General features: G+C 38.3%; 1 protein-coding gene across 2 annotated transcripts; it reads right to left on the bottom strand.

The window, feature by feature from the left end:
* Positions 1-20,955, bottom strand: LOC105208498 (uncharacterized). 2 transcript variants are annotated; one of them, XM_054226987.1, is made up of 11 exons: positions 20,822-20,955; positions 16,348-17,075; positions 13,750-13,857; positions 10,275-10,362; positions 9,396-9,844; positions 8,671-9,280; positions 5,994-6,492; positions 5,364-5,561; positions 1,995-2,148; positions 722-950; positions 507-645 (listed from the first exon to the last, which is right to left on the bottom strand). In XM_054226987.1, the coding sequence occupies exons 2-11, from the start codon at positions 16,924-16,926 to the stop codon at positions 635-637; spliced, it is 2,925 nt and encodes a 974-aa protein (XP_054082962.1). In that variant the 5' UTR covers positions 16,927-17,075; positions 20,822-20,955; the 3' UTR covers positions 507-634. The 2 variants fall into 2 exon arrangements, with proteins under 2 accessions (XP_028893766.2, XP_054082962.1); XM_029037933.2 differs by having other exon boundaries at positions 1-950.
* Between the last annotated feature and the right edge of the window lie 2,720 nt (positions 20,956-23,675).

Here is a 23,675-nt window from a genome sequence, read left to right as displayed (position 1 = left end):
TCTACAATACAATTAATATACTCCATAATTCTAAATATATTTCATTATAAAATCTAAATTATCATAATTCTCTTAAAAAATAAATCGACTAACATTACAAGTATAATTGAAGACTTAAGTACTAGTTGCGCTATATTCACTTAAAATATTTTTTTGCAAACTTTCAGCGTTACTCATAAGCGCAAAAACTATTAACAGGCGCCAATTTCAAATTTTTTATTAAAATAAACTTTTTTTTTTCTTTTTTTTTGTATATATACCACCCTGTGTTTCACAATATATATTTTATTTTCACATTTAAAAACAACCAATTTGCTCCATAAAATTTGTTTCTCTTTGTTCCTTTCGCCGCTCTACTCATCCACATACTCAATACGCGCTATTGGCAAACCATTTTCGTCCTGCTCGAATACAACAACTTTACGTTTTTGTCGTTTCACTTTGTATTCCAGTTGTACGGCACTCGGCGTTGGATCGATGCTATTGAAACTGTTTAATACTGCTGTTTTTTGTATCGTTGTACCGCTATTTCTAAAATTACTGTTATTTTCACGATCGTTGTCACGTTTCGATTTGACATTTGCTAATGTTCTTATACGCTCATCATCGCTTTGATGCGCTGCGCGTTTCTTACTTACGCCATTACTGTTATTATTGTTATTATTATTGTTGGTTTTATTAGCTAAACCTTTAGCGTTCACCTCTGCCTTAAACAACTCACCTGTACTTTGTGTTTGTTGCTGCTGCTTTCGTTGTTGTTCGGGTTGTGGTTGTTGTGGCTGTTGTTGCTCGGAAGGTGGTTCGTTCGGTAGCGGCGGAAGATCGCAACGTTGTTTCAAATGCTTGTAGACCAGCTCAACTCGCTCCACCAAACGATTTACATACTTGGTAGCTGTGCGATCCACCACCGAAGGAGCTTTGATGCAATCGTTGCCGCCAAATTCGCAGACCTAAGTTAAAGTGGTTATATGGATAAATAATAAATTAGGTTCTTAAGTAGTAACGGTATTTTTTTTGGTATCTTTAATACATGTTTCGTCGGTAGTTAAATATATTTATAGTTTGTTTTTAAAGATTTTTATGGAATCTATATTGTGAATTATGTTTTTGGACATTTTCATATTGATTTTTTCCTAAGATAGAGTTGTGTTGACTATTCGAAATCTTTATATTGATAACCTTAGAGTAATGGGGATACAGATCCGGGATGTATGTTTAAGATACTCCGTGATATCAATATCGGAAATAAATAGTTGATAATAATTCTTAAAATTTATTTCCCAAAAATATTTCTTAAACCTGTTTATATTCATATTAAATTTCTATGTTAATTTTACGTCCAGTGGATGCTGCTAAATCTCTTAATCTAAATTTCGTAAGCTCAGGTAACGCTTGAGCCACCACTGTTCCATTATCTTTAAGGGTAAGTCACTGTCATCTATCAAACATGTGGAACAATGCCCTGGAGTTAGTATGACAACATTTGACCTTGATTTTTCGTACTTTATAAGAATGTCCTATCAATTTAACATTTGGAAACTCAAGAAATTATTGCCCAAACCCCATCCCTCCATCTACCAAACATATCTCTCTCAGATTCGGAAATTATATGTCAATCATAACGAATTCCACCGATTTCTCATTCTCTCGTATTCTTATGTGGCCGAGGACATAAATGGCAAGCTTACCTAACCTTTGTATATTCTAGTCTAATCTAATTCAATTTAACTATACCTAATCCCTTATTTAATTAAAACTAACTTAATAGATCATTTGAAAGGTAAGCCAACTTCGAAGGCAACGCTTTTCGAATTATTATTTCAATTATAAGTCATTTAAAGCCTTTTCATTATGTAGTATTTCCCTATATGTTATAATTTTCTTTGTGTTCCACTGAGTCACACACGTCATGTCAAATCTTAACTTCAGCTTCTAAAATTTGGAAGCACATAGACCTCCATATAGACTACATCGTTCCTAAAATATCTACTTACACGATAATGCTGCAATATGCCATCAGTTGGTGGTACATTTAGCGAACCTTTTCCTGGTGAAAATTCCCAAACAAAATGGTTGCCAGCTTCGATAACCGATTCGGGTTTGCAAATGTATTTGGAACGTTGTTTCTGCGGGTGAAGCTTAAGTCGTCTGAAAATGAGAATGTACATATATAACAGATATTAAGGAAAAAGGAAAATAACACAAAAGCTCAGAATAAAAAATGAAAGGATGTCTGGAGTATAAATTTGTGGTTATGTTAGTAATATTAATATAGTTATTTAATCTAAAAGTCAAATTTACCCAAAATTTATATTGTTTTCTCGAGATAGTTATTTGTCAAGCACCGTGTATTCTCTCTAGTTGTATTTATTAGAAATGTCACTACCCCTGTAAATATATGTATATATATATATATATATATATATGGCGTAGGAACCGCTTTAATTAAAGCTGAAGCCACCAGAGCGCGCCACTCATTCCTCCTGTTTGCTTTTTGGCGCCAACTGGAAACACCAAGTGAAGCCAGGTCACCTTGCACTTGGTCTTTCCACCGGAGTGGAGGTCGTCCTCTTCCGCGGCTTCCTCCAGCGGGTACTGCATCGAATACTTTCAGAGCTGGAGTGTTTTCTTCCATCCGTACAACATGACCTAGCCAGCGTAACCGCTGTCTTTTTATTCGCTGAACTATGTCAATGTCCTCTTATAAATCGTACAGCTCATCGTTCCATCGTCTGCGGTATTCGCCGTTGCCAATGTTTAGAGGACCATAAATCTTGCGCAAAACCTTTCTCTCGAAAACCCCAAGAGTCGTCTCATCGGATGTTGTCATCGTCAACGCTTCAGCGCCATACATCAGGACGGGAATAATGAGCGACTTATAGAGTTTGATTTTGGTTCGTCGAGAGAGGACTTTACTTTTCAATTGCCTACTCAGTCCAAAGTAGCACCTGTTGTCGCAGATTGTGGGGTCTCCCTTCTTATGGATTGGGCAGAGCACACTCAGATTCCAATCGTCAGGCATGCTTTCTTCCGACCATATTCTGCAAAGAAGCTGATGCATGCACCTTATCAGTTCTTCGCCGCCGTATTTGAATAGTTCTGCCGGTATTCTATCGGCCCCCGCTGCTTTGTTGTTCTTCAAGCGGGTAATTGCTATTCGAATTTCTTCATGGTCGGGTAATGGAACATCTATTCCATCGTCATCGATTGGGGAATCGGGTTCGCCATCTCCTGGTGTTGTACTTTCACTGCCATTGAGCAGGTCGGAGAAGTGTGCCCTCCATAATCCCAGTATGCTCTGGACATCCGTTACCAGATTATCTCCTCGGTCACTACATGATAATGCTCCGGTCTTGAAACCTTTTGTAAATCGCCTCATCATTTCACAAAATTTTCGAGCATTACCCATGTCGGCCAGCTTTTCAAGCTTTTCATACTCACGCATTTCGGCCTCTTTCTTTTTACGTCTGCAAATGCGTCTCGCTTCCCTCTTCAGTTCTCGATATCTATCCCACCCCGAACGTGTTGTGGTCGATCGCAACGTTGCGAGGTAGGCAGTCTGTTTTCTCTCCACTGCGGAACGACAATTCTCATCGTACCAACTGGTTTTTTGGCGTTGCCGGAGACCAATTGTTTCGGCTGCAGCGGTATGCAATGAGTTTGAGATGCCGTTCCACAGCTCCCTCATATCGAGATGCTGATGAGTGCTCTCAGAGAGCAGGAGTGCAAGTCGAGTAGAAAATCGTTCGGCTGTCGGTTGTGATTGCAGCTTTTCTACGTCGAACCTTCCTTGTGTTTGTTCGGCGACGTAGTCTCTCTCCCACCACAAATCCAACACCAAATTTGCGCTCCTTTATATAGCCGCTGTAGTAGATGTCACAAGGACCCACCTTCTTCCGTCCTTGTCCCGTCCATCGCACTTCTTGGATGGCGGTGATGTCAGCCTTTAGTTGTATGAGGACATCAACCAGCTGGGCAGAGGCACCTTCCCAATTAAGAGTCCGGACATTCCAGGTGCATGCCCTCAAATCATGATCCTTAGTACGTTTGCAGGGGTCGTCATCAAAAGGTGGGTTTCTCATCCGAGGCTCGGTGTTTGTTTTCATTGAGGAGATTTTTTATGTGGTGGGTCCCAAGCCCTACGCACAACCGCAGAAGTGGGCTTCGCCTTCTCACTTTAGCTCGCCTCCAAACGGATGTCTGTTAGCTACCCAGGGGATACTTGGTCTAAAACCGGAAGTCGTGAGCTGCTTGAGTCATATGCAAAAGAATCGTTCCTGGCCACTTCCAAGTGAATGGCAATCAGAAACTTTCCTCACTTGCGTGAACTTCTACATATGACCCCATTCCCCATGAGTCCGATAATATTATAAGGGCGTCAGATTTGAATGTAAGGCGTCGCCCCACATCGTTAACTCTCTGCAATCTAGAGACTGACCACTGAAGCTTATGCAATTGGACACGACGACTGATTTATTCCCATTTTAGGCAAAAAATCGCGTACCTCCCAAAAAATAACTAGGAAGGTTGGACCTGTCACTTGGCTCAGAATCGTCATGGAAGATTACGTCGTTTTGGTGCTGATATAGATCTCCGATGCTGGGTATCAAATTGGCTTCCAGGACTCTTCCTTCAATTAAATTAATCCGTTTTAGTCCATGAGGCAAATAAAAACACCTGTATTTTATGGAAAGCGTCAAGTTTTCTTGTTCGTACGTCTCGCTTGTCACAACTTCGATGAACAAGGTGAACTGACATTGACGATAAATGGAGGTATTTTCATCCATAGTGTTTCGCCTGCATGACTGAGATTACCATTAACTTCTTTGCGGAGGTCACCCAAAATTAGACTTTGGACTAAAACATTGACAAAGGATTTAATTTATTTTTCTTCTACGTAGGTTTTACTGAGTCAAATGAAAATAGCTTGAGGTTTAAAGTTTTCTTAACAAGCAAACACCCATAAAATGTGAATTGTAGCCTATCAGCTGTATAGTCAGTTGAGTTGGAGCTTATTTAACATATTTTATCGTTTTCAAAAATCCGTTGATTGAGATTCCTTGTACCCTTTGTGTCGCTTACGATCTCATTATAATACCATGTCTGAGTTGACATACACATTTTTGTGGTAATCTATCTTATTTTCCATCTAAATAAATTTGCTCTAACTACCCTTACAAATCAGAGACCCCCCCTTAAAACTCACCCCAAAAGCACGTCTCACCAGTAACCATAATATTAAACACTTATTCCAACATTATTTAACTACAAACCATCTTATACCCGCTGCGACTTAATTAACATGTTCAATATAATTGTAATTACACACAGAAGTACATACAAATTGAAAGCTTTCGACTCACCTGCGTGTCTTTCGTTGTGTCACCAATGAGGCGCGTAAGCCCGGATTTGTGTGCGCGTATGGCTGTTGCGCCTGCCACGACTGCGATTGAGTATGTGCCAGCGACACCAGTGGATCATCGGGGAATTGTAGATAGAAGAAGGCATTTTGAAAGGAGTAAGCGCCGAGATTGCGATAACGGAAGCGATGATTAAGCGAGCTAAATAACAGCAAAGTAAATAACACAAGACAAGACAAGAGAAGATAAGACACACTATGGCATGAGAATGTGTCTACAAGCTACAAGATGCTGAGCACATAAGTGTGCCAGCGATTGTGTTGAGGTTAAGCTGCCAGGCAGGCAGCTGAAAGCAATTAGTGCGGATATTATGTTAATGTTAAGACACTCTGCTATATGTATGTCTGACTGTCTGTGTTAAGACAGAGCTACTGGCAGCGCCATCAATAGTAGCGCAACAGTGTTGCCTACAAATAGGCGTCAAGCACACTCACTTGCGCGCACAAAAGTATGCAATGGCGCTGCTTTTGCTTTAGCGCTACGGCCTCAGCTGCTTTATAAACAGCTTTCGCAATTCCTTCCGCCTGCTGCCTGTACACCGTTCAATGTATCTCTGTGTGTACCGTTACTTACTTAATTAATTCGTTGAGCGTGTCGTTGTGGCGTGGCACAATGAATTCATCCAAATCCACCATCGCTAAATATCGGTAGCGATGCATCGTACGATAGAGGCAATCGTTGAGTGCCGCAAAAAGCCCCTCGGTGCGTATTTCCTTTTGCGAACGCATACGCAAATTCCATGGCAGAATATTAATTGTGGGCTTTGCGTATTGTGTACTCTTATAACGCTTCACCGGTGGCAATGTTGTTTGTAAAGGTGGTTTCGCCTGCTGTTCCTGTTGCTGTTGCGGTTCAGCCGGTGGTGGCGGTGGCGGTGGTTGTAATGCACCGGTTACTTCTCTTTCATGTGTTGTTGCTGTTGTTTGTTGTGTCGTTTCTGAATTTGCCACACCCGTTTGATTGCCAGCATACTCTCGCTTATTGTTGATTTTGTGGTTCAAATTGTTACCATCGTTGTCTTTGTTGTAATTATTGTTGTTGCTATGAAGATTATAGTAACCGCTAAGCACAGCTGTGTCGATTATAATTAAAAGAAATACGAAAAATGGAAAAGAAAAGGTGAGTTGAGGGGAGCAGTTTGAGGTAACATAGAAGTGTTTGAAGTACTCAAGAACATAAAGAAATTAATTATAGGAAAAGTTCTTGGAAAAGAGATCGTCTTTTACTACTTCTGTTGGTTTAAAGAATGCAAATATGTTTTTCTTTTTTTCTCTCATAGTCTTTTTCATAGTTTTACACTTGAAATTCGGCGAAAGAAGACTCTTAAAAAATTCATAAATAGTGAAGAGCAATGTATACGTATGACTGGGTTTTTCTGTTATAAAACCTAATCTAAGCATAATTATGAAGTTTCTTCAAGTCCATTCCAACTAGCTAAGCTTCAGTATTTCGTCACTGCCATCTGTTGCTCTAGATATTGCCTTCCCTTCCAGAGTGGATTGGAATAGGAACGAGGTGGATAAAGACACAGAGATAAGGATCTATACTGATGGATCCAAACTGGATAAAAGATTGGGAGGAGGTGCCTTTTCAACAAAGCGACATATCAGAATCGCCTTCCGTCTATCAGAACACTGTAGCGTCTTTCGGGAGGAAGTTTCCAATTAAAAACTCCTTGTTCTGACAATGAAAGTACTTACAACAAGAAACATATTTAGTTATATTCACAAACAGCCAAGCAGTTTTAAAATCACTAAAGCCTATAAGGTTTCTATGAAGTAGGTAAAGGAATGCCAGAGTTGTTAACAGAATTAGCTTCCTATTTTACTATAAATTACCAATGGGTTCGAGGACATAGCGATACTACTGGTAACTGTAAAGCAGATGAACTTGTCAGTTTGGGCATCACCTTACAATTATATATACATATATATATATATATTTGGCGTAGGAACCGCTTTAAGCGATTATAGCCGAAACCACCAGAGCTCGCCACTCATTCGTCCTTTTTGCTTTTTGGCGCCAACTGGAAACACCAAGCGACGCCAGGTCACTTTCCACTTGGTCTTTCCATCGGAGTGCCTCTTCCGCGGCTTCCTCCAGCGGGTACTGCATGGATGGAGTCATATTTAGAAGCTCACGCAAGTGAGGAAAGTTTCTGATTGCCATTAACTTGGGAGTAGCCCGGAACAATTTTTTTGCATATGACTCAAGCAGCTCACGACATCTGGTTTTAGACCAAGTATCCTCTGGGTAGCCAACAGACATCCGTTTGCGCTTCTGCGGACCCACCACATAAAAAAACCTCCCTAATGAAAGACGACGTTACAATTAGAACCCGATGAAGAGAGAATATGCATGCGTTTGGCCACTTGAAAACACCTAATAGATAAATATGTCATAGAGTTGGCTGAGTATCAGTGAAAGCAATCCCTGTCTTCCCTTGTTGAAATTTAAATGGATCGATAAAAGAACTCTGGTAGACATGCATGCAGATTGGGGACTATACTATAATTACTGCAGAAGCTGTCAAGGGTTAGAGGATGAAGAACCTGTAGAACTTTAGAATGCAGTAGGAAAAGAATGGCAAATATGGTTCGCGGTTTCCGCGACGATATCTCGAAAGTTGCACAGTTAAAACTTTTGGAATTAAATAATTTCATCAAGACCACTAAGTGGTTCAATGAGGACATGTTAGTGTGAAGGGAGAGGATTCCAGTACCGATGGTATTATAATGAGTTTTATAAGGTCTAGATGCGTCATTCAATATCTACTATATTTACCTAACTACCTATCTATGACCACATTTGAGCACGATATTTTGAGTGCATCATTCGTTCTTGATTAGAATTCCGCAATCCATATATTTTAGGGTAACTCTAGAAATTATTGCCGAAACGCCCTTCTCATTTGCTAGTACCTTTTTGAAAACAGCTCACTTCGGTTCGTGAAACTATAAGCTTTTCATAACGAATTCCATCTAGATCTCATTCTCTTGTATTCTCAAATGAGAACCTGAGAGTCATATCTTATTTAATTTAATCTAACTAAATGTATCATTTGGTAGATAAGTTAATGTGTATATATCAAATTTCGGTGATTATAATACCGAATCTCTCTTTCTTCAGTAATGGTTCATTTGTTCTACGATAATACTTTGCTAGTTTATAATAAGATCAACTATTGTGGCAATTCAACATTGCAATCAACAAGCGCTTAAAACTATTAAATGTCCGACAATGAACTTACCGTCCACTTTAACCGCATCCTGTCCCATTAGAGAAACACCTTTGCCCAACACCTCCGCCAAATCCACATCCCACGCTGACGAAGTGTTCGGTATATCACCGTCAATGTAGTGTTGCAGCACGCAAGTGGCGTGCGGACCCAAAGTGTGATTATAGAATGTGAAATGAGCAACACCCATGAGAGCGTAAAACTCCAGGAATTCCATTAGATACAATGCCTGGTCATAATTGAAATGGAAGGGTTTCACGCAGACAGCGATTTTATCCGGTATCTGTTCATCGGTGGGCAAACCGAATGGCAAATATTGTGCACCGGCCGGTGACATTGTTGCATACCGATGGTATTGTGGTTGTTGTTGCTGACGCTGAAGTTGTGCAGCGGATGCATTAGTTTGCGCAGCATTACCACTACTATTGGCAGCTGCCGGTGGCTTGCGGAGATGCACAAAGTCAGGATCCCAATCGGTGTTACGCAGCTGTAGAAGATTACCCGGTGGGGCGCGTAAACGTGCCACAATGCTCACGTAATGCGGCACTTCCAGCTCGGCGGGTCGCACCGGACAGAGCACAAAGACGGCGCTGTATTTGAGATTCCAATTTTCGCGTATAACCTGGTTGGTGGGAAAAAGAGATGAGGACAGACAGTATGTACAGTTAAAAGGCGGTCCAGCTTAGGTGCAGCTAAATGGACATTAGTGGTAATGCAAAAATTGTATGAACACTAACCTTAACTCGCGCCATCACAGTCGCCGATGTATATGACGGCTGTTGCTGCTGTTGTTGTTGCTGCGGCGACTGCTGTGGATACCAGAAGCGACACCACACCCGCTCCGGTGTACGTGTCTTGGTTGCGCCTATGACGCGCACCAATTTCGCGCCATCACGTCGATCATAATAGGTCGAAAAGACGAAGAACTTGAAGCGTGTGCCGTTGACAACTTGCCAAGCGCCATCATTTGGCTGCACGCCAATCGGAAAGTGTGGCAATGTCTCCTCCACTTTGGCGGGCAATACTTTACCCCAGGGTATAATGGGTGTACCCATGCCGCCTGGTCGTGCAGCTCCCACTCCTGCGGCTGCACCGCCACCATCCGCACCGCGCTGTGGCTGCGCAGAGACACTGCCGGAATTGAGTAGTACGCCCGCCACACGTCCATTGCCATCGCCATCAGCGTCTGTGCAAATAAATAAATGAATGAATGGCGGAAGAAATGAATTGTATAACCAAATAATACGAGGGACGAAGGGTTTTGTAAGGACTTATTGAATTGACTGTAGGCTAAATTTTATCTGCAGACATGCATCGCTCTTCACAAGCCGGCTGCCATTCGGGGGCAATTAGAAATGTGACCAAAATGCGCAATTTCCGTTTATGCAATGAGTGAATTTCCAGCATTCATGTGGAAGGCACTTGTATGCATATATGGTATAAAATATCCCAATCATCACCCAACCTTGTCCAATTTGACCCTTAAGATAATTGAATGCTTTGTTTTTTTTAATTTCCTCCAACTTAACCTTTCTTTGTCTGGCTTTGCTTGTTATCTTTTCGCCAACATATTCGACCGAACAATGATTATTTTCAATTTTCAATTATTTACTCACCTTGAATTTTTAATTTATTATCACGAAATTGTACAAATCCCAATTTACTATCCGTCAGTAGATTTTCATCTAGCAAATCGTAGTCATCCTGCAAAGAAAAATAGATAAAAGTAATGAACTCGTTGGTAAAGGATGTCTTAAGGATTACTTATAATTAGAAATAACGGTTGAACTTACAACTAGAACATTGAGTTCTTGAAAAATTTGTCTTCGGTTACTATACTACGAATTACTAATTAAGTTTCCCAAACTAAGGAGGTCTATTCATCTCGAATCGTGATAATATTTGAAAATAGTGATTCATTTTGACGTTCCCTACTTTTTAAAGAAAAAAAACACAGAAAATTCAAATTTAATGGGAATGCTTATTATCATTCGAAAGAACATTCTTTGGCATTAATTTTTTAAAGATTATCTCATTAAAATGTCGGCCGCGGCTACGTCTCAGCATTCCGACTGATAACTGGCGAATGACACGTGTGATGTTTTGCTCCAAGACCTGTCGAAGCGAAACCGTCTTGTTAAACAGAATATCGTCGAGATCATGAGCTTCAATTTCAGTCATCAAATAGTCGGTTATCATAGTGATCGCCACGTTCTCACCCCCATCATTTGAAGAAATATGGACCGATTCTTCCACCGGTTCACAACTTCACTTCGTGCCGACTGTAATCTACTCGGTTGAATGTTATCCAATAATGAATGCTGGTTCTAAAGATGAGTGATGGTGTTGCAAAGAGTACGCTCAGTAGGTCGATTTTGTTCGCCATAAGTTGAGAGAAACGCGCGAAATAAATTCTTTTTCAGAACGTGAGTTTTGGTAATAGAATTGAACAATGTGTAAACGTTATTCATGCTTAAGTCTTTCCAGACTGAAACGTCAATACTGAACAGAAATAACATGACAGCTTGACACGCCTCAAGCGTGATCTGTCAAAAAATTCCATTGAAAAATTATCTCTACTAGGATCACCCGTTACAAACAAAAGTGAGCTTAAACCATCGGTATATATCATCAAATCTAAATAGAGAATCTTCTATAAGAGTGTACAGCTTCTGGCGTATGCCGATGATATCGATATCATTGAAAACAACACCCGCGCCGTTAGTTCTGCTTTTTCCCGCCTGGATAAGGAAGCGAAGCGTATGGGTCTGGTGGTGAACGAGGACAAGACGAAATATCTCCTGTCGTCAAACAAAGAGTCAGCGCATTCGCGTCTTGGCTCCCACGTCACTGTTGACAGTCATAACTTTGAAGTTGTAGATAATTTCGTCTACCTGGGAACCAGCATTAACACCAATAACAATGTAATAATAATCAAAATTTCCCAATTATGTATTGAATATAATTTTGATATACACCTATCAACTATACTTCCAAGCTTCTAGATCACTGCAGAGTTTTTAGTGCAGAAGTAGCCTGTAAACTTGAGCTCATTGACTGTATACTTCATTGCTTCATCTCGTTATCAATTCTTTCAAACTATTTTCTAATATAACTAGTTTGACTGCCTGACCATAGCGAAATTGCGTGAAAAGCTTTTCTCAATATTAACAGATTGGAAGCATGTCAAATTTTTGTTGAGTACTTGTGGTGTATTACCGGAGAGCTGCGCTGACCTTGTCGCGTGCTAGTGAACCATCAATTTTCAATGGTAGAGCGGTGGAAATTTCGTGCTGATCCCTGTAAATTTCAAGACCTTCTTCCTCAATGTTCGCTGTCTCAAAATTTATGAAAAAATCCAGCTGACCTTTACCTCTTTGGCCGCCCTGAGATGAGCATGCAACAATTTTGTGGAAGTTTATTTGTCGAAATCTTGTACCTTTAGCCCATCTAGGGAACCTATCTAAAGTCGAAACCGATGTCCTAAGAGGATGAGCTCAAGGTATGTTGTCGATACATGCAATTTTCAATCAATCAACGGATTTTATTAGATTTATCAGATTAAAAATAGCTTATTTTCCCTGTTTCTATACCACTCTTATCTCTAACTCAGGCATCAGCCTACAGCCTAACCTCATTTAAGACATCTTCGAATTTAAAAAAATAGGGGTTTTTATATAAAATGGCATTAAATACATCTGTAGCTTCGGTCGAAGGGAGACTTCGTCGAGTAGTTTGTTTGGAAAGAAGATGAATAAGATTCCGGTGTCAACAAAAGTGTTCAGATGTTTAATGGTTTAAGCAATTTTATAGGGACCGCACTCCGGCTGAAAGACCTTAGCAGCAGTCTTGCAAAAATTCTTGGAAAAAATGGAACTTATGCAATTTATACCCTTTGTTGTTATTGAATTAATTCACAAGTACTCAAAAGTCTTCCCTTACTCTCCTCTTTTTGTGTGTATTTTGCATTAATTACTCATTTACTGCAATCTGCCTGGATTCACATTGTTTCAGGTTAAGTACCCAAAATAGTATAAACGTCGTCGTCACGTGACACAAGCACACGCTCCGACACATAAATACACAGCCACACAATGAGACCCTTGCGTAGTGCAAAAGTCGCATAATGAAATTCATAACTGAGGGATAGAGAGAGTGAGAGTGTAAGGGTTAAAAGGAAATCAGCTTTTGTAAAATGCATTTTACTTGGTTCATGCATTTTGCCATACGCCACTTTTTATTAATAAATGCAAATCCATTTGTCTCAAACTGCGACTAAAAAGCATAAAGCTGAGTGAAAAAAAATACCAAAAGTTGAAGCGAAAAAAAAACAAAAAATTCATGAAATTAATGCACAACAAAAAGTTTTAACTAACTGTACCTAACGGTGCAGATAGACAATTTGCACGGACACCTATATATTTACTGTTATATACATATATATATAGAGGGTTATATACACAAGCCACCAGGTCACTTACTTCACACGCGCAGGTGAGCCGGAGTGCAAAGTGCTGAACTAACAGCTGCAGTTATCGTAAAAATAAAATAACAACAACAAAAACAATAAAATGCCAGCAGTAAAAGCGCAAACGTGTAGCGACTAAAACGCATTGTGAAAGTCTGCAACTGTTGTTGAATTATGATTTTGCATAATTCGCAACGTTGTTGCCCGGCTTTGCCGCCCTTTTTGCTTTAGTTGTTGTTGTTTTTAGCTATTTACCTTTTTTGAAAAAATACAGACACGAACAACTCTTTAAGGCTTAACTTTTACCGTTGTTACAACGAATTTTAATATCGTCGAAGCCCGGCAACAGGACTTGCATGGTTACAAACATACATATATATATGTATATATTTATCTATAAAAATCTCCACTTAACCGTAGAATATTGTATTTTCGCTTAGCCTCGGTCAGTTTGTCTATCTAATCCTGGCTATTTTTTATTATTTTTTTATTATTTTCAACTGCCTGCTCTGCTCTGGCTTGTATGCCCTTTCAGTTATGCTACCAATCTCAGCATATGTTTTTGTTTCTACTTTTTTAACACTGTAAAACAACAACAACAACAACAATAAAAAAGAACTCACCTTCACATTATCATAATCCGGCATTGAATCACCCGAACGTGAGCCAAAGTTATTGGCATGGCGCAACGACATCAAACCAGTGTGCGTACGGTCGTCGATCATGAAGAGCTTTTGCGCGCAACAACAGCAGTGTGGCAAAGTTTCATGGAAAAAAGAAGAAAAAGAATATGCAAAAAATCGCTGCATTATTTTACAATTAAAATGTCATATTGTTTTTTGTGATTTTTTCATTTTTTTTTTACGAGGTTTTAACACGATTATACTTTTTCAGCGCTTAATTAAATGAAAATATTAAAAATGTGATAAATTTAAAATACTCGTATGTCGTGATTATAAAAAAAATAAAGGCGAGGTGTAATATTAATTGCTTCCAGCTGAAAGGATGATCAGCAGATTTCAGGGGAGGTAATAGCTTTTTCACAAAGCAGCTAATTGATCAATTAATCGGCCTCTGTTCGATTAAAACACTGATTAAGATCGATTTACCATACAAAATAAAAATCTACATTAGTTTTGAATTGAATTTCAATCGACTTGAAAATGAAATGCAACTCTCCGTATTTGTAATTATATGTCTGCGAGTTGTAGTTCATCAACACGACGGTAGTTGTCGCTGCTAAAAAATAGCAATCAGCTGATGAAACATACCAACTTCTTATGGAAAGCAAAAACAAAAATGCGTAACAGCTAATCGGTTATCGAGTAGCCGGCAGGGTGAAGCGCAAAAACTGGTTTATCAATCGAAATTTGATTGATCAATTAATTTGGCTGTGTGAAAGGGCTATAACGGACTAAGCTTGAAACTCTGCTGAATTATCTCTCTCTCTCTCTCTCTCTCTCTCTCTTTGTCTCTCGAATTATCGAAATGTTTTCGTTGTAACGTTTGGGTCGTGTATATATCAGACAGTATTCAGATAGCTAACCATACATATAGTCCAAAATCTATTTATCAGTTTTTTCCAGAATAGTCGGGTCATTGTAGCCGGGAAGGATTTTTATTGGATTATTATCGAGGACAAAATACAGTGAGTTTGTTTCAAAACCAAAATTGAAAGAGACTAACTGTCTTGTCGGTTTGCTTTAATGGGGTAGATGCTTTTAAATTTATTTAATGAATATGGGAATCATAGGCATTAATTTTAGGACGATACTAGATTTTATAGTGATAATTTTATATACTCATTTATATTTATTGAATGGTTGCCTGAAGATGTGTCGCTCACGCAGAAACCTAGAGAGACGTAATGTTTATTACATATAGTTTTTTGTCTCTAGATCTCATTTGGGACTAGTAAATCTTGCTCATAAAGTTTTATTCTAAACTAGTGGATTAAAAGCAATGGCGTATAATACTTTGAACTTTGTTTTGATCATGTTGATCTTTTATTATAATTTGCACCTCTGCGAGTGTCTACTGGCAGTAGAATCAACTCCCGTCGATTGATTCGATCATATTTTGATATACTATTTTGTAATTTGTTCGACAAGATTCAATTTTCAAAATTTCAAACGATTGGAAATTTTTTTATTGATAAATGAGTAATTGTAATTTTCCAGTCGACACTCTCAATAGGGATTTTTATATTAATTGTTGGCTAGATAAACATTTTCAATAAATTTCTAAGTTATAGGAACAGAAATTCTGAACTAGCCTAAAAAAAACCGTAAAGAGCTCATGTGATCCATTTTAATATGTTTTGAATGTCAGTTTAAACATTTTGCGGTCTATGGTCTACTGGTAGAAACTATTCTATACCAATAGTTTTACAAACTAAGGTACTCGCTTCATGTTGTAACAAATTTCTTTCAATATTTTTATTTGGCCTTTTTAAGCCAATTAGAAGGTTGGTGTGGACAAAGACTTGACTCCTGTACATATCAAGAAGTTCAAGATAACAGAAATATTATCTCCCAGAAATTGAAGCTATGGCATTTACATACTTAATAGGTACCATAATCTTTTTACTATGATCGAGATTATGCATCGCATAAAAAAATGGACAAAAATCCAGTTCTCACTCGACTTGAATAAGAAAAGGTCCTGTCTAAGAAATTAATGTTTAAGATGATCTTTTCAAAAAAAACTTAAATAAACTCACTGTTTATAGAACGTTAGTGAAAGGGATAAAAATATTTATTGAAGAAGCATGGCTCTGAATTCTACTTAAGCTTGTGAGATCAGAGTGAGTGTCAGAAGCCTGTTAGTTAAATAGAACTCAGTCAATAATGTTCAAATTAGAATTTTGTATAAATCCAGTTTTCGTCCAAGGGAAGTATGATTGAAGTCCATAATCTGTCGAAATCTGTTGTGACTATTACTACTAAACTAATAAAACTCGTTTAAAAGTTGGAGACTGATGAACCGTCTGGATCTGACAAGCTTTTAAGACTACCATTGAGGTCATTGATTAAATTACGGATAAAACTAATATTCTGGAAACATCGTCGATATCGGGGAAGTTAAGTACATATGGATCCACGTCGCTGTTAAACGATATGCAAAATATAAGATAGGCTTAACGTCCGAGTATATTAAATATATAATTAATAATTGGTCGATCAGACAACCCACCAACTTGTAACATTATTTGTACTCACCTCCATCAAAACAATCAGTCCGAAGACGGCAAAGAATGCAATAACAATTAAGAAACTCATGCCTGCGCGTTCGCGAGAACCCCATATTTGTTTTTTGCCCCGCTTCGACGTATTACCACCGAATCTGTTACTGCCGCTGCAACTCTCACTTGAGCTGTTGCTACCACCACCACGTCCGAACACATGCGAATGTGTGTGATGGTGATTATTATGAAAATGATGACCTAATTTTGGATCAAAGTCATAATCATCTTCCTTTTCACGCTTCGCATCGGCGATTTTTGTGGAATTCGTTGAGCATAGCGATTGCATTGAGCTGCTTGTACTACAATCTGCGGTTGTTGAACGTTTCAGTGGAAATTTCGAATTGCCGAGTTTCAGTGGTGCTGAGTTGTGTTGCTGTTGTTGTTGCTTCTGTTGTAAGAAGTTATCGTCGTCATACTGCTGGATATTGTTGGTTGCGGTGGATTTGTTTGCATTCGAAGTATTCGACGTTAGAGATGAATTTGAAGAGAGTAATGCTTCGGAGCCCCCCTTGGTAAGTTTCTTACGTTGTGGGGGGCTCCATTTGAAAGGCATTTTCTGATATTTGTCACACTTTTATGAGATAACGTGAATAAGTTTGTTGTTGTTGTTGCGCACACTTCAGTATTTGTTATTGTTTGTTTTTGTTTTGTTTGAACGCTACTAGTTCACTTTATTTATAAGTATACAATTGGAAGCACTATCTATAAGTGAAATACATATTTTTTAATTATTTCGAGAATATTTTTACTTTTTCTAGTATTATTTTCTTCATCTGAATCCTATAACCAAACTACACACATGTAATTCAAAAAAATTTGCCCAAAGTCGACACCTTGTTGGAGTCCTATAAACATTTAATGTTCATAAAAATTTTAGAAGTATGTACATCCGAAAACCTTCTCTTCTCTTCGGTGTTTGCTAAATACTACTACTCAGTATAATTTGGTTTCTAAGCAAGGCTTCACCCACCAATTAAACCAATCAAAAAAAGTTATTGTTTCCAGCAGGTCATATCCAAAACCGAGTGAAATTTTGAAATGAAATTCCCACTAAGTCTCCAAAAATTGCTTTGTCACGAGATATAAATCCAGTATGGAGTGGATGAATAGCACAAATTTTTGGTTCACCCTTCCTAAATTCGATGTCGAAGAGTTGTTGATATCATTGACCACCTTAAGTTATTTTTGAACGTTAGTTCGTTCCATAATGGAAACGAATAATACATATATATTTTTTTTTTTAATTTATGTCATCATAAACTGAAAGCATATTCCTTCTTACGACTTCTATGAGTTTTTTTTTATCCATTGATATATTTCTATAATAGCATATGTATGGTAAGATTTTCTCTGAAAATAATTTAAAATTATTTTATAACTACAATTATAATGCTCTCTGGGGTATCTCTTAACTGTGAAATTGTTTTCAGATCCCTTGTCGTTTACCGCTAAGAATTAGAATAATTAAGAATAATTAGGTAGCTTCACAGGCGTATCAGTTCAAAAATTGGAAAATAGGTGTGACAGCATATGCTTTACATATATCGCACCTACGACAGTCGATTCTAGATAACCGGAATGGATCCGGATTTTTATCCCGCAAAATTATTTTGGACAACAAAAAGTTCTTGTCACAGTTCAAAAGTGGAGCTTAACTTTGCATTATTTATATATATCAGTACCCGAAAACTTCTGTTAACCTCACTTATTTCACAGCTTGCACTTAGTTAATGAGTGGTTATCTAAAAAATGTGGAATGCCACATGCCAAATGGGAATGACGTAGCGCTTCATTCGTTCGCGTATTTCTCTTATGATCCGTATCATTAAATGAATGGTGTAATTTTGAGAATTTTAGTGACGAATACTATTTATATTTGGTAGAAGATAGGACCAGAATTGCATAAAAAATTATATTTCCTGAAGTTGGTACCTTCAAACGGTTGTTAGCTCATAAAAGCGTGCTTAGTAGGGGAGGAAGGTACCTACCATCTCAGTCAATACCGATGGGATGATCTTGACGTTTTTCTTACTATCTGTCTACCGAACTCGACTAGCATCTATCATGCGGAAGTACTGGTCATGGAGAAGGCTTGTGAAGCTCTGCGAGAGGATAACTAAAGCAACCATAACACACAGGTGGCTTCGCGGCACTTCTAGCCTTGTCGTCGCCAATGACTGAATTCCAGCATAGTCCATAACTGCAAGAAGGGTTTGAGTTCACTGGAAGACAGATTCCGCCTAGACTTCTTGTTGGTTCCCGGCCACAGAAACATTTTCCTTAACGAAAAAGCAGAAGAGTGACGAAGACAGGGGCTTTTCTAGACGAAACCGAAGCAGAGTTACCATGCTCACTAGAATCAATCAAACAATGGGAAATATATTTGTAACCAAATGTGAAATAACTAAACTGATATGGCCCAAATCTAACTAGGGTTAGTGGTAGTCAGAGACACGAAATATTAGAATTTTCACTAATTTTCTTTTGCTATTAAATCATGTTATTTTACAAAAGTTAATTATTATTACACAATGTTTTGACTTGAAGTCACGAAAATTAAAAAAAAAAAATAGTATAATTCCCAAAGATATGCTGTCCCAGTTCCAAAAAAGGTCCTTGCGATGACTATCATAAGTTCATGAAGATTCATCTACAATCATTCGGATAAGAAAAATTAGTTTTATGAATAGATAATCCTGAGCCTGATCGAAGCTTTTTATTCAAAAATTAAATGGCGGTCTCAGGACATTTTTTTAGATTTTTGGAAAAACGAAAATGCAAAAAAAATATATTTTTTGAATATCCTGACTACCTCTAACCCCTTAAATAGATCCGGGAAAAGTATTTTCATACTAACAACTACTTAAACGGGATATTGGCCATTTGGAGAACATGCAATAAAAGTGGGTAAGCCCCACAAAAATATTAGCCACAGCTGAGAACTAGAAAGCAATAAGTAAAGACTATCAGAGATCTGACACAGAACACTTGGAATCTATCAGGCTTCAAAACTTTGAATGGATGTCTACGTAAAAGCATAACGGACAGAAGCAGCTTAATCGAAAGTACGTATGAAACGATGAAACGTGATAACAGTACTACTATATATAACAATTAGTGCAACAAAACTTCACATCTCGCGCAAAATAATAATAACAATAATAATAAGCCTGCCTACCCACCCATGACAACCACAGCTATGCCAGAAGTCCTTAATCTAATGGAAACCATAGAAAGTATACCGTCTTAAATAAAATGTATGTAAATAACAACAAATACACCGTTACTGTGACAAAATATTCGTAAATAATTACCGCTTCAAACTATTGACATAATTGCTTGCCGTTACACTGCCAAACTACATAGTGCCGCGGTGCCAAACCCCCTCAACTATACGCAATAACGAACCCAACCAACTGTTGACATTGCAAACGCCAACTACGAAGCGTCAACTGAAGTGTCCTACCAAGTGGAAAACGAAAACAAAACTGCAATGAAAAGAAAAGAAAGCAAATATATACGTAAATAAACAAAAATCGACGAAGTTGCATTTCTCCAGCAAATAGGGGACAAGTGTTATTCCGAACGTTATAAAATTGCCAACCCCCCAAGACGGACGCTATTAAATATAAGCGTCGAAGAATAAGAAGAAGATGAAACAAAAAATAGAAGAAATCAAAAATGCAATAAAATCATTGAAAAACTACAGGTGTAAACAAAAATATCGTGTTGCTTCGTTAAAAAAACATACGTACAAAAAAAACAACTCCAACAATGTCAACAAGTGCCACACGAACAACACAATAACGGCGCAAAAACCGACACTCATAACAATAAAGTGTCAAAGTCACTGGTTGTCGCCTAAGAAATGCGAGTCAAATTGAAGCGGCAATTGACAGGCGGGTGAGCGGCAGGTTTTGTTTTGGAAAATCAAAAATGCCGCGTGCGAGCGTAAACTCTCTCAGTGCGCAGAGCGCGCGCTCATGAGAGCAAGCACGCACAGCTGTGTGGGAGCAGCATGTCATATATGATGACAGCTGTGTGTAACGGTTTTACAGCACACAACGCTTGGTCTGCCGATGTCTGCTTCTTCTCTGCATATTGTATTGGGGGAAAAATCAATAGGCGCCGCCAATTGTGTCTGCGGAAAATGTACTGATTTCGCTCGTATTATGTAAATCACAGCATTTCTTCATCAGATTTGAGTGCTTTTATTCTTTAGTAACACACCCCGGTCTAACATTCAACCCTTGCAATTATATTTAAGCCCTAAATTATACACTAAATATTAGCCTAGCTGCATGTCCTTGCAGCTTGTACTTCAACTTTTGTGTACTTTTTTTAGCTTTTCTGTACACTTAGCACTTGCTTTACTCCAAAATGTGCTTGATAAGCAGTTGTTATTACACTTTTAGTTGATTTTGGAACTTAAATTATCTTTTATTTACACTTTTCACACAATTTGTATCTACTTTGCACTGAGATTTGTTAATTTTGCACTTTTCACTTCCGCGTTTTGTTTCCTTCTGTTCGGTTTATGTGTGCTGTTCGTTTGTCGTTGTCGTTCGCACCTGATTTCATTCATAGACAATGCTAGTTATGTCAAGCATGCCTCGCTGTTGCACGCAGTGGCGGTAATAACAATTGTTTTCAGGACATGCGCAGTTCTAAGGATATGTTTGGTGTTGCCAGTTTGAAGTTATATAGTTTGCCTTAAAGAGGAGGTAAGCAGCCACTATTATACTGGGCGCTAAGAAGATATAAATATTTGATGACTTATGTACAAAAGTTTTTGACAGCTCGTAACTATCTAGGAAAATATGAAGTCGGGTACGTAAGAATATCTCAAATTGATCTTTTAAATAATTATATGTACACAGAAGTCGGTTGAAACTGTGTCAAAAACATACATATTTAGGATTCTGCTATTATATTCCGACATTTTGCCACCCATCACCATTTTGACGACTTCAAAGCCGCTTACGATTGCACTAATAGGAGCTGCCTAAACTCACACGGGTATGTATAATGATGTTGGGCTATTAGCAAAAATCGAGAATCACCTCTCCGAGCCGTTCGATACCAGACAAGGTTTTAGACAGGATGATTCCCTCTCGTGCGTATTCTTCAATACATATAATGCTGGAAATATTATATATATATATATTTGGCGTAGGAACCGCTTTAAGCGATTATAGCCGAATCCACCAGAGCGCGCCACTCATTCCTCCTTTTTGCTTTTTGGCGCCAACTGGAAACACCAAGTGTAGACAGGTCCTTCTCCACCTGGCCCTTCCATCGGAGTGGAGGCCTCCCTCTTCCTCGGCTTCCACCAGCGGGTACTGCATCGAACACTTTCAGAGCTAGAGCACTTTCGTCCATTTGAACAACATGACCTAGCCAGCGTAGCTGCTGTCTTTTTATTCGCTGGACTATGGCTAGAACCATCAACAGTCTAGAAAGATAAATGAAAGATGTTGAACTTGCGATGATCGAGTACAAGACAAAGTACATTTTGTCCTCATACAAAGTTTCCTCGCATGTTGAGAGCTATGTCACTGTTTACAACTCGGAACCACCATAAATGCCACAAATAAGCTAAGCCTTAAGATAAAACTATTCTTGCCAACAAGTGCTACATTGGGATCGGTAGGCAATTGAGAAGATCTCTCTCTCTCGACAAACAAAAAATACACTCTAAAAGTCTCCCTCTCATCATTCCCATCCTATTATACGGCGCGGAAACATGAACGTTGACAACCCGAGATGAGTAGTTACTTGGAGCTTTCAAAAAAACTGTTATCCGCAAGATTCGTTCCGTTCTCACGGCGTCCGCTGAAACGAGGACTACCGCAGATGATGAAACTATGAACTGTATGAGATCTACGACGAAATGGTTATAGTTAAGCACATCAAAATCTAACGAAAGCGCTGTTTACACACTCCGGTGAAAAGATCTTGTTATTCGAGAGCCATGGGTGGACAACGCATAGCAAGAGCGTCCACTCATCTTCTGGAAGACCAAGTGCATAAGGACCTGTCTCTACTTGGGATGTACAACTGGCGTGACTTCGCAAAATATAGAGACAACTGGCGAATTTAGTGTTCTCGGCTCAGACCGATTCATGGTTGTAGTGCCAAAGAAGAAGAAGAAGCCATCTATAATGTTCTGTAATGTACAATAGAAACAACTAACCGACTTAAAGCAAATTATTTTTTGAGTTTTTATAAACACTAGTTTCTAGTAGATGTTATCAAATGTTATTTAATATTTAGTCGTGTAGATTCATGTCAGGTCTTGATATATGTATCCTTAGTAATACCATAACACTTTTTTAGTTTTTTGAATACGATCACATCGGAAAGTTCTTTGTCGGCTTCCAAATAAAGGAGAAATAGTCCGAAAGATAAAAGCAGAAGGATGTTGGTTCAATTACTGATTCAGATTAAGATTCCTTTTTAACTACAATTAAGCTAAAGTTGTGGTGTTCGATAAGAACTCAGTCTGTGATATATGTACATATGTGAAGGGCATTATTATTTCTACACACAGTAATATAATTTTCTATCAAAAATTGTAAGAATAGAAGTGTTTTGGTCTTCAAACTCACTTTCATTGACACTCGCTTTAAGTTAACTGTTTGTTTTTGCAAAGAAAGAATAAAAAGCAGCGAGTTCATATTTGCTACACGTGCGACAAATCATCATAACAACGTGACAGCCACACAATAATATTTTCCACCTGAAGAATAGTAACAACTGCCAAGCGTTAGAGAGTTTAGTTAACTGTGCCAACAACAAGGACAAACACAGAGTGAACTCACAAATATCACCATGCCACACCCAAGCAGTTGAACGCGCGTTGTGATATGTTGACAATACGTGCTAAGCATGCATACGATCATAAAAAAATGTGCGAACACTAATACAAAAACAACTTTTTGTCGTTAAGTATATTTGTACGTGTGTGTGTTTTTGGTGCCTTGAGCATTTTACAATTTATTGCAACACTTATTTGCCCGGCTAACTTGGCACGCCACACACTTTGGCCTGTCTTGAGGCATATCCGGTTTTGTGTAGGCAGTGCACTGCTATTATCCACGACAGTTTTTCTGTTGTTTACATCATTTTTGTTGTTGCTGTATGAACAAAGCAATTTTTGAGGCTGCTGATGGATTATGCAAGACATAAAACTAAATTGATAACATTAAAGGGATTATATGAAGTTTGTGATGTTCATTATTTTAATTCAGAAATTAATTTTTTTGTTAAACTTGTTAGCTATGATTAATTTATTTTTAT

Source organism: Zeugodacus cucurbitae, chromosome 3, assembly GCF_028554725.1.
Source record: "Zeugodacus cucurbitae isolate PBARC_wt_2022May chromosome 3, idZeuCucr1.2, whole genome shotgun sequence".
NCBI classification, from domain to species: Eukaryota; Metazoa; Arthropoda; class Insecta; order Diptera; family Tephritidae; genus Zeugodacus; species Zeugodacus cucurbitae.
This window is presented reverse-complemented; position numbering and strand designations above follow the sequence as displayed.

Bases quoted from the DNA above. Each gene is read 5' to 3' on its own strand.
- LOC105208498 (XM_029037933.2), bottom strand. From the start codon at position 16,926: ATGCCTTTCAAATGGAGCCCCCCACAACGTAAGAAACTTACCAAGGGG. The intron at 5,562-5,993 runs GTAAGTAACGGT...GCTGTTATTTAG, and splicing joins ACGCTCAACGAATTAATTAA to CTCGCTTAATCATCGCTTCC. The intron at 951-1,994 runs GTAAGTAGATAT...ACTTTAACTTAG, and splicing joins GCATATTGCAGCATTATCGT to GTCTGCGAATTTGGCGGCAA.